General features: G+C 50.1%; 1 protein-coding gene across 1 annotated transcript in view; it reads left to right on the top strand.

The window, feature by feature from the left end:
* Positions 1–11,580, top strand: part of ptpn4a (protein tyrosine phosphatase non-receptor type 4a) — a 36,750-nt gene that overhangs the window by 23,911 nt on the left and 1,259 nt on the right. The window contains exons 12-27 of the mRNA XM_024287067.2: positions 167–339; positions 1,282–1,350; positions 1,971–2,105; positions 2,179–2,340; positions 5,165–5,324; positions 5,413–5,496; positions 5,566–5,622; positions 5,687–5,843; positions 5,924–6,090; positions 6,163–6,253; positions 6,330–6,391; positions 6,708–6,854; positions 8,281–8,409; positions 8,947–9,095; positions 9,675–9,810; positions 9,885–11,570. Of these exons, the coding sequence (XP_024142835.1) occupies positions 167–339; positions 1,282–1,350; positions 1,971–2,105; positions 2,179–2,340; positions 5,165–5,324; positions 5,413–5,496; positions 5,566–5,622; positions 5,687–5,843; positions 5,924–6,090; positions 6,163–6,253; positions 6,330–6,391; positions 6,708–6,854; positions 8,281–8,409; positions 8,947–9,095; positions 9,675–9,810; positions 9,885–10,232 (2,226 nt within the window). The 3' untranslated portion in view covers positions 10,233–11,570. The remainder of the gene's footprint in view (positions 1–166; positions 340–1,281; positions 1,351–1,970; positions 2,106–2,178; positions 2,341–5,164; positions 5,325–5,412; positions 5,497–5,565; positions 5,623–5,686; positions 5,844–5,923; positions 6,091–6,162; positions 6,254–6,329; positions 6,392–6,707; positions 6,855–8,280; positions 8,410–8,946; positions 9,096–9,674; positions 9,811–9,884; positions 11,571–11,580) is intronic.

Below are 11,580 nucleotides of genomic sequence, written 5' to 3'. Positions count from 1 at the left end.
CAGATCTTAAGATTTGTGATGATTTGTTGTAGTTTTATAGGTCATGATGAACCCCAGAAACCAGATGTTGTTTATTTGTTGACAAAGATCAGAAGAACTGCTTTGATTGATCCGATGTGATTGGTCGATCGGAGGTTCTGGTTTCCTGAATGACCCGTCTCTGCAGACGGAGACCCGAGAGACGCTGCTGGGCTTCAACATGGTGAACTACCGGGCCTGCAAGAACCTGTGGAAGGCCTGCGTGGAGCACCACACCTTCTTCCGGCTGGAGCAGCCCATCCCTCCCCAGAAGAACTTCTTCGCTCACTACTTCTCTCTGGGCTCCAAGTACAGATACTGGTGAGCTGCTGGTGCTGGACCTCAGAGGGTTCTGGGTTCTGGTTGTCCACGTCGCCATCAGAACGTTCTTCTTGTGTTTGATTTTGGCTTCTGTTTCCATGGAAACGGTTTCTCTCTGATCTTGTTTTTAAATCGTTCCTAGTCGTTTTTTTCATCAGAGCCTTTTAGCTCAAATGTAAAAACTAATTTTCTAGGACATAGTTTCTGAAGAGCAGCAGGAGCTTATTAGAAATTCACGTGGGCGGGGCTGTTTTTGCAGAGTAACCCCGCCCCCCTCCCTCCCGCCCAGTGTGTTTTCCACATCACAAATACGATCTTTTTCAAACGTTTTTTTTATTTTTGTCTCCTCCTGATTCACAAGGATTTGAATGAAGACAAACTCAGATTTAAATCTCAATATTCTACATCTCCAAACACGTTAACTCCACCTCCATCAGAGCGGATCCAGCAGATCCCTCCGATCCTCCTGTGAGGACTCGGACGAGGAGGAGTGGCTGTTTTAGTGATGGAACCACAGCCGTGCACGTGTGGGCGTGTGCACATTTTCCTTTGCTGTGGGTCTTTCTCTGTCAGTCTGGAAGTCCAGATCAGCTGAACGGTCCAGTTCTGTGAAGGCCAAACCCAAACCGTCGGAACCGTTTTCTGATGTAGCCTCAGGAAAAACCGAACAGGAAGAGGACAGAGTCCACGTGCAGAAGGAGCTTCCAGAACCGGGTCTTTGGGTTCATGTTGTTTACAGACGACTGGTTCTAGTCCTACATATTGATTGTAAAGATTCAGTTCTATTTTTATTACCCAAAATCACAAAAACAATTTCCTCATTGGGCTTCCTGCTGGTAGTTTACCTTTATTTTGAAATGTACGGATGTTTGGAAAATGTACATTTTAGTCCCTATGAGAGTTGACTTGATCCTGACCTGAAGTTTGATGCGTCCGTTCCAGCGGGCGGACGGAGGTCCAGTCGGTCCAGTACGGGAAGGAGAAGGCGGTTAAGGATCGAGTGTTTGCCAGGTACGACCGCTCACCTTTCCACGATGATCTCCACGATGATCTCCACGATGATCTCCACTGAAGTGGTTCTCTGCAGCTCACACAAGAAATACATAAACATAAATAAATACATTTACAGAAGTCTAAATATTTCTTTGATTAAAGGACATTTGTATGGAAGCCGAAACGACCTGCCCTACTTTTTAATTTTTTTTAACGTTTTCTCAAACAAACTTCGTCTTCTAGAGAAAACAAAATGATAACTCGTCATAACAAGAAGACAGTTTGTTTTCTTGTTATGACGAAATAACTCGTTATTACGAGAAAATAAAGTTCGTTTTTTCCAGAAAACAAACTTTATTTTGATTATCTTGTTATAACGGGAAAACGATTTATCACTTTTATAAAATAAAAATGTTTTCCTGAGCAGAACTTTAAAAGGATTTTAGATCACTTTAGATTTTCTGGATCAATTGTTCGGAGTCGTCTGTGATTAAAGTTTCTTTGAATGTGACAAATGTTTGGTGCCTTCTATTTAAAGTAGTTTATCGGTCCTGGTTGGTGGATCAAGCGGCGCCGGGACCGTAACGTCCGAGGTCACTGTCCAGATTTTTGCTGATTCAGCATCTCTGCTCGAGCAGGTCTCCCAGCAAACCGCTGGCCAGGAAGTTGATGGGCGGGACGGACTGGGAGTCGGTCAGCAGGAACAGCCTATCAGACGAGAGGCTGGAGACCCAGAGCCTGCCCACTCGCTCGCCCCCCGGCACCCCCAGCCAGTGAGCGTGCTGCAGAACCCCAACCTGAAGGTTTTCGGGCGGCGTCCGTCTGACGGCTCTGTGCTTTCCTCAGGAACTCCCTGTTCGTCCAGGAGGGCACGCGCCTGCGCCCCTCCTCCGTCGGTCACCTGGTCGATCATGTGATCCACGCCTCCCCCAGCCTGCCCGTCTTCTCCTCCAATCACAAGTCGGCGTCGTCCACGCAGGCCAACAGCATCAGCCTGGACTCCACGCCGTGAGTGTGTCCTCCTCGCCGTCTCCTCGCCGTCTCCTCTCACACCTCCCGTGTGGGAACCGGGCGGTCAGGAGTCGGGCTCAGATTATAATTTCCCCGAGGAGACGCCCGCTCATTTGGAGGTTAAACTTTCCTCATCGCCGTTTGTTCCAGACGCTTTTATTTCTGTCTTTTGATGTCTGTGGTTTCTCCCGACGGTTCACACCCTCGTCAGCCCCCCCGCTTAACCAGCAGCCCTTTGAGAAACGGCCTATAAAATGTGTTTATAGTGGGAGGGGGCGGAGCATCTGCCCTGGAGCTGGGGGGGTTTCTCAGAGGGATGGAAGGGGTTCAGGGAGCTGCGTCTGCGCAGACGGCTCTGCTAGTGAGGAAGCTCTGTCCTTCAGACGACCTTCAAAGGAGGCGGAGTTTCTGTCAAAACGTTCGATAGGTTCCAGTGAAGGATTCAGGATGACGACAGTCATTCTATAAAAACAGTTATGCTCATCAGCACACCTGTAACATGTTTGTGCCCTGGAGACACGCCCACTGAAGATGATTTGAGGAAATGACTTGTGATTTTTAATTAATATACTTTTAATGGAACTCCTCCGTCTCTCATGTGGATCCTAGTTCTGCAGACAGAGCAGACAAGCCTGCAGTCGGTAAAGAGAGTAGCTGAGTCTGCAAAAGGAGCAAACCTGCAAACAAAGCAGACGAAATCTACAGTCGGAGCAGACGAACCTGCAGACGAACCTGCAGACGAACCTGCAGACGGAGCAGCTAATGTGGAACTAAAAACCAGACACTTGAATACACTGAGGTTGATGAAATAAATGAAAACAACTGTGGATGATTGAACCTAAACATGGTGAGACTGACGGGGAAAATAGAACATGACAACCTAAGTAGGGTTGGGCACCGATGGGTTCTGATGCGGTTCCGGTGCTACCGCGGTTCTTTTGTTTCGGTTTCGGTTCCCTTTCGGTGCTTATTGCGGTGCTTCAGTAATAAAAAATAATGCCTTTATCTTCCTAAATCCAAAGCAGAACGGCTTCAAACAAGCGCAGACTCTCTCCTGCCGTGCAGCTGTGCGCACGTAATATAAAGCATAATATAAAACTCTGTCTTAAATAAACTTAAACGTCCTTGAAATTTTAGCCTGACATTTTGTTAAATTAAATCAGGAATGTGGCATTTATTTGCAGTTGTTTTTGGGCAAATGTCAATCACACGGCTGCAAAGCGCAGCAGATGATGACGACCTGCTGTGGTGGTGGGCGGAGCCGAGCCGAGCTTTCTGCTATTAGCAGCCCAACAAGGAGGAAACGATTCGGTGTTTCATTTTGGGATGGGGCTCCAGCGTTGTTTAAAAATTGCGGAAACTCCACTATTCACAGCGAAAGTCCCGCCCACCGACGTTGCGGAAGCCGACCATCTCGGCGGTTTTATATGAGCCCGCCCACGAACACAAGAAAGTAAATAGATAGGCTGAATCGTAAAGAATCAGAAGGGAGTACAAGTGATTGACATGTCCACAGACAAATGAAACTTCAATGAACTTTGGAACCGAAATCCGGCACCGTTTGCAGCCGCATCTTTCGGTTTCGGTAGAACCGCGCAAATCATAACGGTTCCTACTTGGAACCGAACTTCGGTGCCCAACCCTAAACCTAAGCAGAGAATCATGACAGTACCCCTCCTCAAAAGGACACATCCCAGATGTCCAAAACGCCCATGACACTGACACTTCCAGGTTGTGGGTTCAAATCCACAGTCAGACACAGTTTGAAATCCTTTCTGCACTTTGAGGTTATTTCTTGGAACAAACGGTTTTCTTTTAACTTTTATACTTTTATACGTGTTCCTCATTATCAGGTTAAGATCACGAGGATCTTTATAAATCAAATAACAGGTTTTATATTTTTTTGTGACTGTCGCTCAGTCAGGACGTCTTTGATCGGTCTCTGAATCATAAACCTTCTCTGTGGTGAAAATACTTTTTGTTTGCTTCAGCTTCTGTGCAGCTTTCATACAAATAAACACTCAGACTCGGATGAGTTTATTTTTATTTTTATTGTTTAGAAACTGAATTCTTCCAGTGAGATTTGATCCCAGAAAGAGGAAATGATCTGTAACTTCTGTGGCCGTCCTGCTGCAGACGTCTGACCAGACTTTAGATGTTTGGTTTGGTGGTGGCTGATCATCTGCTCAGGGGGGGGTCGAGGTTTTGAGGCTGGTTGGTGTGAGGAGGATGTAGAGAAGGTTAGATGGAGGCGGATGATGAAGGGAGCGGCTGAAAGGTCTATGAGCTTTTCATGGTCTGTTTTTCAAAGGACTCGTTTGGGGGGGGGGGCACAGGGACATTTTCTGTTTCAGTTTAATTTATTTCTAAATAGTATTTCATTTATTTGCATTTCGATTTAAATCTCGGCGAGAATTTTCTGTAGAATTTTTCTTCCCAGTTTTCCCAGCATTCCACCTGGAATGTCCCCATTCTATAATATGACCCCCCCTATTATAAGGAAGTCATGGGGGGTCATATCCTTCATCTCATTCCTGAAGTTTCCTTTCATAAAAGTTCAGCGCTCATAACCGTCTGCAGATCTCTGACATCGGTCCGGCAGAGACTAACGCCTGCTGACACCCGACCCCCCCGCGGCCCCCTCCCTGGAGGGCTGACCTGGTTCTGACCCACAATAAATGTTAGCTCATGTGTCTGTGTTTAGAGCTGCAGCGGTGGCGAGCAAAACAAAGGTGATGCGCTGTGACGGCTGCTGACAGGAAGGTTTTAGGAGGAAATCTGCCCCCCCGTCATGTTTCAGTCTCTTATCCGCCCCCCCCAGGTCTCCAGAAGGCGTGGAGGGTCAGCCCCCGGCGCTGCCCCCCAAACAGCTCAGCAGGAAGACGCTGAGCCAGATCATCCAGGCCCACTCTCAGCAGAGCCTGTTGGACAACCACGTCAATGAGATGTACGACGTTCCCGCCAACCCCGAGAAGACCACGGTCAGTCCCCCCTCCTTGAAAAAACTTTATTTAAACCAGATAAACATGACAGGATGAGAGGAGTAACCAGCTGTGCTGACTGTTTCAGCTGAACGGCGTCGTCCCGCACGATAACTTGGTTTTGATCAAGATGAGGCCCGACGAGCACGGACGCTTCGGCTTCAACGTGAAGGTGAGTCCCACCTGAGGAGGGGAAGGAGATGGAGGAGGGGGGAATGTGAACGTCTTTGTTTACCTGCAGGGGGGCGCTGATCAGAAGATGCCCATCATCGTGTCCCGCGTGGCTCCAGGAACATCGGTAAGCCCCGCCCCCAGAGCACAGCCTTCAATTCGAACCTCAGCTGACCCGTCTTCCTCTGCAGGCGGACCTGTGCGTGCCCCGCCTCAACGAGGGCGATCAGGTCGTCCTGATCAACGGGCGGGACATCTCTGACCACACCCACGACCAGGTGGTCATGTTCATCAAGGCCAGCTGCGAGAGCCACTCCGGCGAGCTCATCCTGCTGGTCCGACCAAACGGTGAGCGGAGACGGTTTGACTTAAAACTTTAAACTCTGCCTACATCAAAACGAATAACTTCACACGGCTCGTGTCTGCAGCCAATTACGACGTGGTGGAGGAGAAGGCGGAGTCTGAGCCAGATTTTCAGTACATCCCCGAGAAGTGCCCCCAGGACCCAGCCCAGGTGGACCAGCACGCCCTGAGCGACTCCATGTCGGTGCTGAGGGAGGGCCTGAGCAGCGGCGCCGTCCTGGCCCAGTTTGATGTGAGCACAGGAACGAATGACAAAAACGTGAAACGCTTCGGCAGTTTTTCTGACTCCTCCTCTCTCCAACAGCAACTGTACAGGAAGAGGCCGGGCATGACCATGCTGTGCGCCAAGTTACCCCAGAACGTCTCCAAAAACCGTTACAGAGACATCTCTCCCTGTGGGTTCCTCCACACATCCACCTGCTCAGACTCTGTCCGCTGTAGACGTTCTGATCTTTGCTCTTCCTCCTCCAGATGATGCTACGCGGGTCATCCTGAAGAGCACAGACGACTACATCAACGCAAACTACATCAACGTGAGTTCCTGTTGGAAGGCGAAGCTGCAGTTTGGTGGATGTGAGAATGAGGCTGAGAGGAGCAGGTTTGCAATTCTGCAGCCTGCAGCCAGAGCAGACGATCCTGCAGCCAGAGCAGACGATCCTGCAGCCAGAGCAGACGATCCTGCAGCCAGAGCAGACTAACCTTAAGCCCAAAGCAGATGATTCTGCAACAAGAGGAGACTGGTTCCTTGTACTCATTTGATAAGCTCTAATTAAACTGTGAGGCCCCGCCCCTACTGGGGTTCCTCCCCTCTGATTGGTTTACTGATGACGTCCATTTGCTTGTGTTCAGATGGAGATTCCCGCTTCCAGCCTGATCAACCGCTACATCGCGTGCCAGGGGCCGCTGCCCACAACCTGCTCCGACTTCTGGCAGATGACCTGGGAGCAGGCCTCGTCCATGGTGGTGATGCTGACCACGCAGGTGGAGAGGGGGCGGGTACGTGACAAACGCCAGCTTCATACGTTTTCAGGCTACATGCTCAAACATCAGGTTGTCGAGTTGACAGCAGCTCAAGAACCGAGAACTGAAACTGTTCAGGTGAAGATCCCTCTGAGCTTCTGTCGTTGCACAAACCGATGAAGAGGAATTCACGATTCCAAAATTAACAAGTCCAGGCGCGGCTTAGATCACCGATGCAATCAAAACTGAAACACCAGCTGTCAAGGTGTACAAAATCATCAACCAAAAACCCCCAAACTTCCTCCAAACCTCTGGAATCCTGGAACCTCTGGTGTAGCGGCTACATCCAAAAATCAAAAGTCGCTGAGAGACTGACGCTGGGCCTGATTATTGTATGAGGCGCTAAACAGAGGGACTTGAATTGGGTCATGCTTTGAATTATTTATTAATAACTAAAAAAGGTAATTGTATCAACTTAGGATGACTGGCTTATTGTAAGTTAAAGTAAAAGGCACAAAAAAGGACCAAAAACAGTCAACTAAAAATGTGGCAACCTAGCTCGCCCTCTCCCCTCTAACTTACCAGTGCAAAATCAAGGGGGAGTTATGATAACAAAAACAACAACATAATAACAAAAACAATGTCTCCGCCCACAAACTTGTGACCCACCAGGTGATTACCTGCTCAATATGACCGCAAACAATACTATAATCAAAATTATTAATATTAATTAATTATCAATAATATTCATTCACCTTAACAAAAACAACAGTTACATTCATGGCTCCTACATTTGGGATCTTTGAACTTCTAGGATCCTCAAGCTTCTGGGATCCTGGAACTTGTGTGATCATCAGACCTCTGGGATCTTCAGACCTCTGGGATCATCAGACCTCTGGGATCATCAGACCTCTGGGATCATCAGACCTCTGGGATCATCAGACCTCTGGGATCCTCAGACCTCTGGGATCCTTGAACTTCTAAGATCTCTAAACTTCTAGGATCCTCAAGCTTCTGGGATCCTGGAACTTGTGTGATCCTCAGACATCTGGGATCCTCAGACCTCTGGGATCTTTGAACTGGAATCCTTGTCACATGAACCTTTGTGATGTGAGCACAGATTCAGGGAAGAATCAGGAAGCGCTTGAGGAAAAATCTTTCGATCTGTGAGGCGTTTGGATCTTTTGCTGGATCACAAACTCTCTGCAGATCCACTCAGACTTTGGAGGAGGAACAGCAGGAGAACGTTTGACCCTGATCCATTCAGCGACAGATGTCCTGAAGAACAATGTTCCTGCTGGAAGCTTCTCTCCAGCATCAGATTTTTAAACTCTTAATCTGAATTAAGTTGATCTGATTGGATCGTTTTCCACATAAAGATGATTATTTTTGATATCTGCAGCATTAAATCTGTGATCCTCATCATGGTCTCATCTGCTGCATGTCTTCTTTGGGTTTGCAGGTGAAGTGCCACCAGTACTGGCCCAACCCGGACAGCAGCGCCACCTACGGAGACTTCGCCGTCACGTGTCTGAACGAGGAGGGCAGCGCGGCCTTCCTGGTCCGGGAGATGACCCTCACCGACGTGAAGGTGAGCGGAGGAGACCTGCGGGAGGCGCTCGCGTCTCCCGATGCCGCTCGGGACCGGAGGAGGTGTGTTGTCATGGCGACCGGTGTGGGCTGTTCTTTTTCTGGATCCTGCTGGAAGCTGGTTACCGTGACAACCCCTCCCCCCCAGCGTGGAAACGGGATGAATCCATGCAGATGAAGAGAGTTGGAGGAGGAGGAGGATGAAGAACTTTTTTTTTCTCTTTGTGTTCAGTCGTGTGAGTTTTTCTGGATGAGGTCACAGCTGAACGATTAGCTTCTGCCTGTGACGGTTGCTATGGAGACAGATGGATTACCGCGGGGGGGCGGTTTAGAGATGCGTTTGTGTAAAACAATCAGTTCCTTCTGCTTCCTGCTGGAGGAGCATTTAAAGCTAAGATCATCCTTTTGATGGAAGCGTGAAAACCCGGGTCCGTAACAGAACCAGAACCAGTTTCATGTGTTGATGCAGTAAATGTCTCTGCTGCGGTTAACGTCCATATTAGCTTTTTCTGAATCGCTTCGTCTCTGTCATCCTCAGAGTGGCCAGCAGAGGGAGCTCACGCAGATTCAGTACCTGGCGTGGCCGGATCACGGCGTTCCTGACGACTCCACAGACTTTCTGGACTTCGTGGCTCTGGTCCGGAGCAAACGTGCCGGTCAGGACCAGCCGGTGGTGGTGCACTGCAGGTTAGCGTAGCGCACAAGTCAAGGCCCGGGGGCCGGAACCGGCCCTCCAGATCATTTTATTTTATTGTTAGTAATGACCCGATGTTATCTTGAGCTCATTTCTAACTTCTATAATTTTGGCAAAATATATTTTTATGGAGAGTAAAATATTGAAAGTTATTTACACTAACCCGCTCCCGGCTATTTTTTCAGCAACATGTTAGCTGTTTTGGCTAACATAGGTTTTTTTGTTTCGGTTTTTTTAGATTATTTGGCACTTAGCTAATATTTTAGCTAGCCATCAGCTTCAGTGTTTGCAGCTATCAGCACTATCATCTTCAGCAGCCAAATTCAGCTTCCAGCATTCATACTAGCATTATCACAGGTAATGCTATATATCTAGTTCAGAATTATGTTAAAAGTTACGGTTTTAAAGTTTTAAAAATGTAGTTTTAGAGTGTTCAATAAATGTTGATCCTGTTCGTGATCTAAGGTGCGTTTTGGATTTTGGCCCCTTGTGTGATTAAGTTTGACACGCCTTGCGTCTTTGTGTGGCGACGTGCCGCCACGCCTCCGTCTGACCTCCCTCTCCTCACGCAGCGCGGGCATCGGCCGGACCGGCGTCCTCATCACCATGGAGACGGCGCTGTGCCTGATGGAGTGCGGTCAGCCGGTGTATCCCCTGGACATCGTCCGGACCATGAGGGACCAGCGGGCCATGATGATTCAGACGCCGGTGAGTGTGAACGCCGCCTCGCCGCAGCGCTCGCTCAGACGCTCCGCTTTAGCCCCGCCTCTGTCTCCTCGCAGAGCCAGTACCGCTTCGTGTGCGAGGCCATCCTGAAGGTGTACGAGGAGGGGCTGGTCAAACCCTCCAGAGCGCCAGTCTACGTGCAGAGAGAGAGGAGCAGTGAGGAGGTGGAGGAGGAGAAGGAGGTGCAGAGGGACGAGGGCGAGGAGGTGGTGGCGGCGGCGGCGGCAGAGCTGCTGGACGGGGGGCTGGACGAAGAGGAGGACGACGATGACGAGGAGGTGGAGGTGCTAGATGTGGGAGAGGTGACGGAGGAGGAGGACGAGGAGGTGGAGGAGCCGAGCGTGGCCAGCGCCACCAGCGTGACGAGTGAGACCAGCGCCAACCCGGACCCTGAAAACCCGTGAAGCCCGCGGGGGGGCTCTGGGACGGCGCCGCGGGGAGAACAAAAGCACTGTTGCACTTTATGCTGACAAAAATGGAAACGGGACAAAGGAGAACCCCTGAAGGAGCCGCCGGCTCCTCCGATGCCCGGCTCAGAACCCAGAAACAAAGAAAAGTACGAACTCGTCGATGTGGACGGGGAGTCGTCGTAGTGCCATATGTACGAAGAGGAGGCGGCGCCCCTCCGCTCACGTTTTTTAGCCACAGGGTCGCCCTTTCTGAGCGCGTCTGCCAGACGGACCCGCCTTTTCTATCGTCCTAGCTGATGCAGAGAGACCTTTTCTTCTGTTCCAGAGTATTTATTGTGTTTTAGTTGGTCCCGGCCTGTCCACTGATCAAAAGCTGGATGTTTTGTTCGTACGCGTCTCGAGCTTCATGCTTTCCCGGATAACCTTAGCTAGTGCGGTAGTGTGACTCCTCCCCCTCCCGCCTCCTTTCTGTTGCGTTTTGTGGGGAAGTGATTTTATTTATTGCACTCGCTCGGGTCTTTCTCACCTGTGCTGCGGTGCTGTGGCGCGTTCGATGCTTCCTCCCGCTATGTTCCGTGTTCCCGCTTCGGTCCGAGCCGTCACGCTGAGATCTTTTCCTTCCTGCCGGAGTGTCCTTGAGCCAGACGCTCGGCCGCCGTCTGAGTGCTTTTATATGCAACCGCTTTTCCTTTTTCCTCACAGCTTTTATTGAGAACTACTGAAGTGATCCGACCGCACGCTGCAGCGGGTCACTCCGGACCCTGACCCGGCTGCAGCGTGTTAACGGGTCACCCTAGACCCTGATGCAGCTCCAGCGGGTCACCAGGTAATTCTGGACCCAGATGTAGCTCCCAACGGGTCTTATCAAACCCTGACCTGACTCCATCACTGGGTCATCCAAGACCCTGACCCAGTTCCAGCGGGTCATTCTGGACCCTGATCCCGCCACAGTGAGACCAGGTCATTCCGGACTGTGACCTGGTTCTAGAAGGTCATCGGGTCATTCTGGACCCTGATGCAGCTCTGACGGGTCACTGGATCATCCCAGACCCTGACCCATTTCCAGCGGTTCACCGGGTCGTTCCAGACCCTGACATGGGTTCAATGGGTCATTCTGGACCCTGGCCCTGCTACAGTGGGATCAGGTCTTTCCAGATTCTGACCTGGTTCCAGAAGGTCACCGGGTCATTCTAGTCACTGGCCCCACTACAGAGGGACCGGGTCATTTCAGACTTCAGTGGGTCACCGAGGCCCGCTGCCATTAGTGAAAAACGAATCTGCCTCCTTTCAATCAATCGGTACATTTTTGCGTGGAGAGTTTGTTTGCTTTAGGTCAGCTGTT

Source organism: Oryzias melastigma, linkage group LG21, assembly GCF_002922805.2.
Source record: "Oryzias melastigma strain HK-1 linkage group LG21, ASM292280v2, whole genome shotgun sequence".
In the NCBI taxonomy this organism is placed as follows: domain Eukaryota; kingdom Metazoa; phylum Chordata; class Actinopteri; order Beloniformes; family Adrianichthyidae; genus Oryzias; species Oryzias melastigma.
Note: the sequence above shows the minus strand (reverse complement) of the source record. Positions and strands in the feature narration are given on the sequence as shown.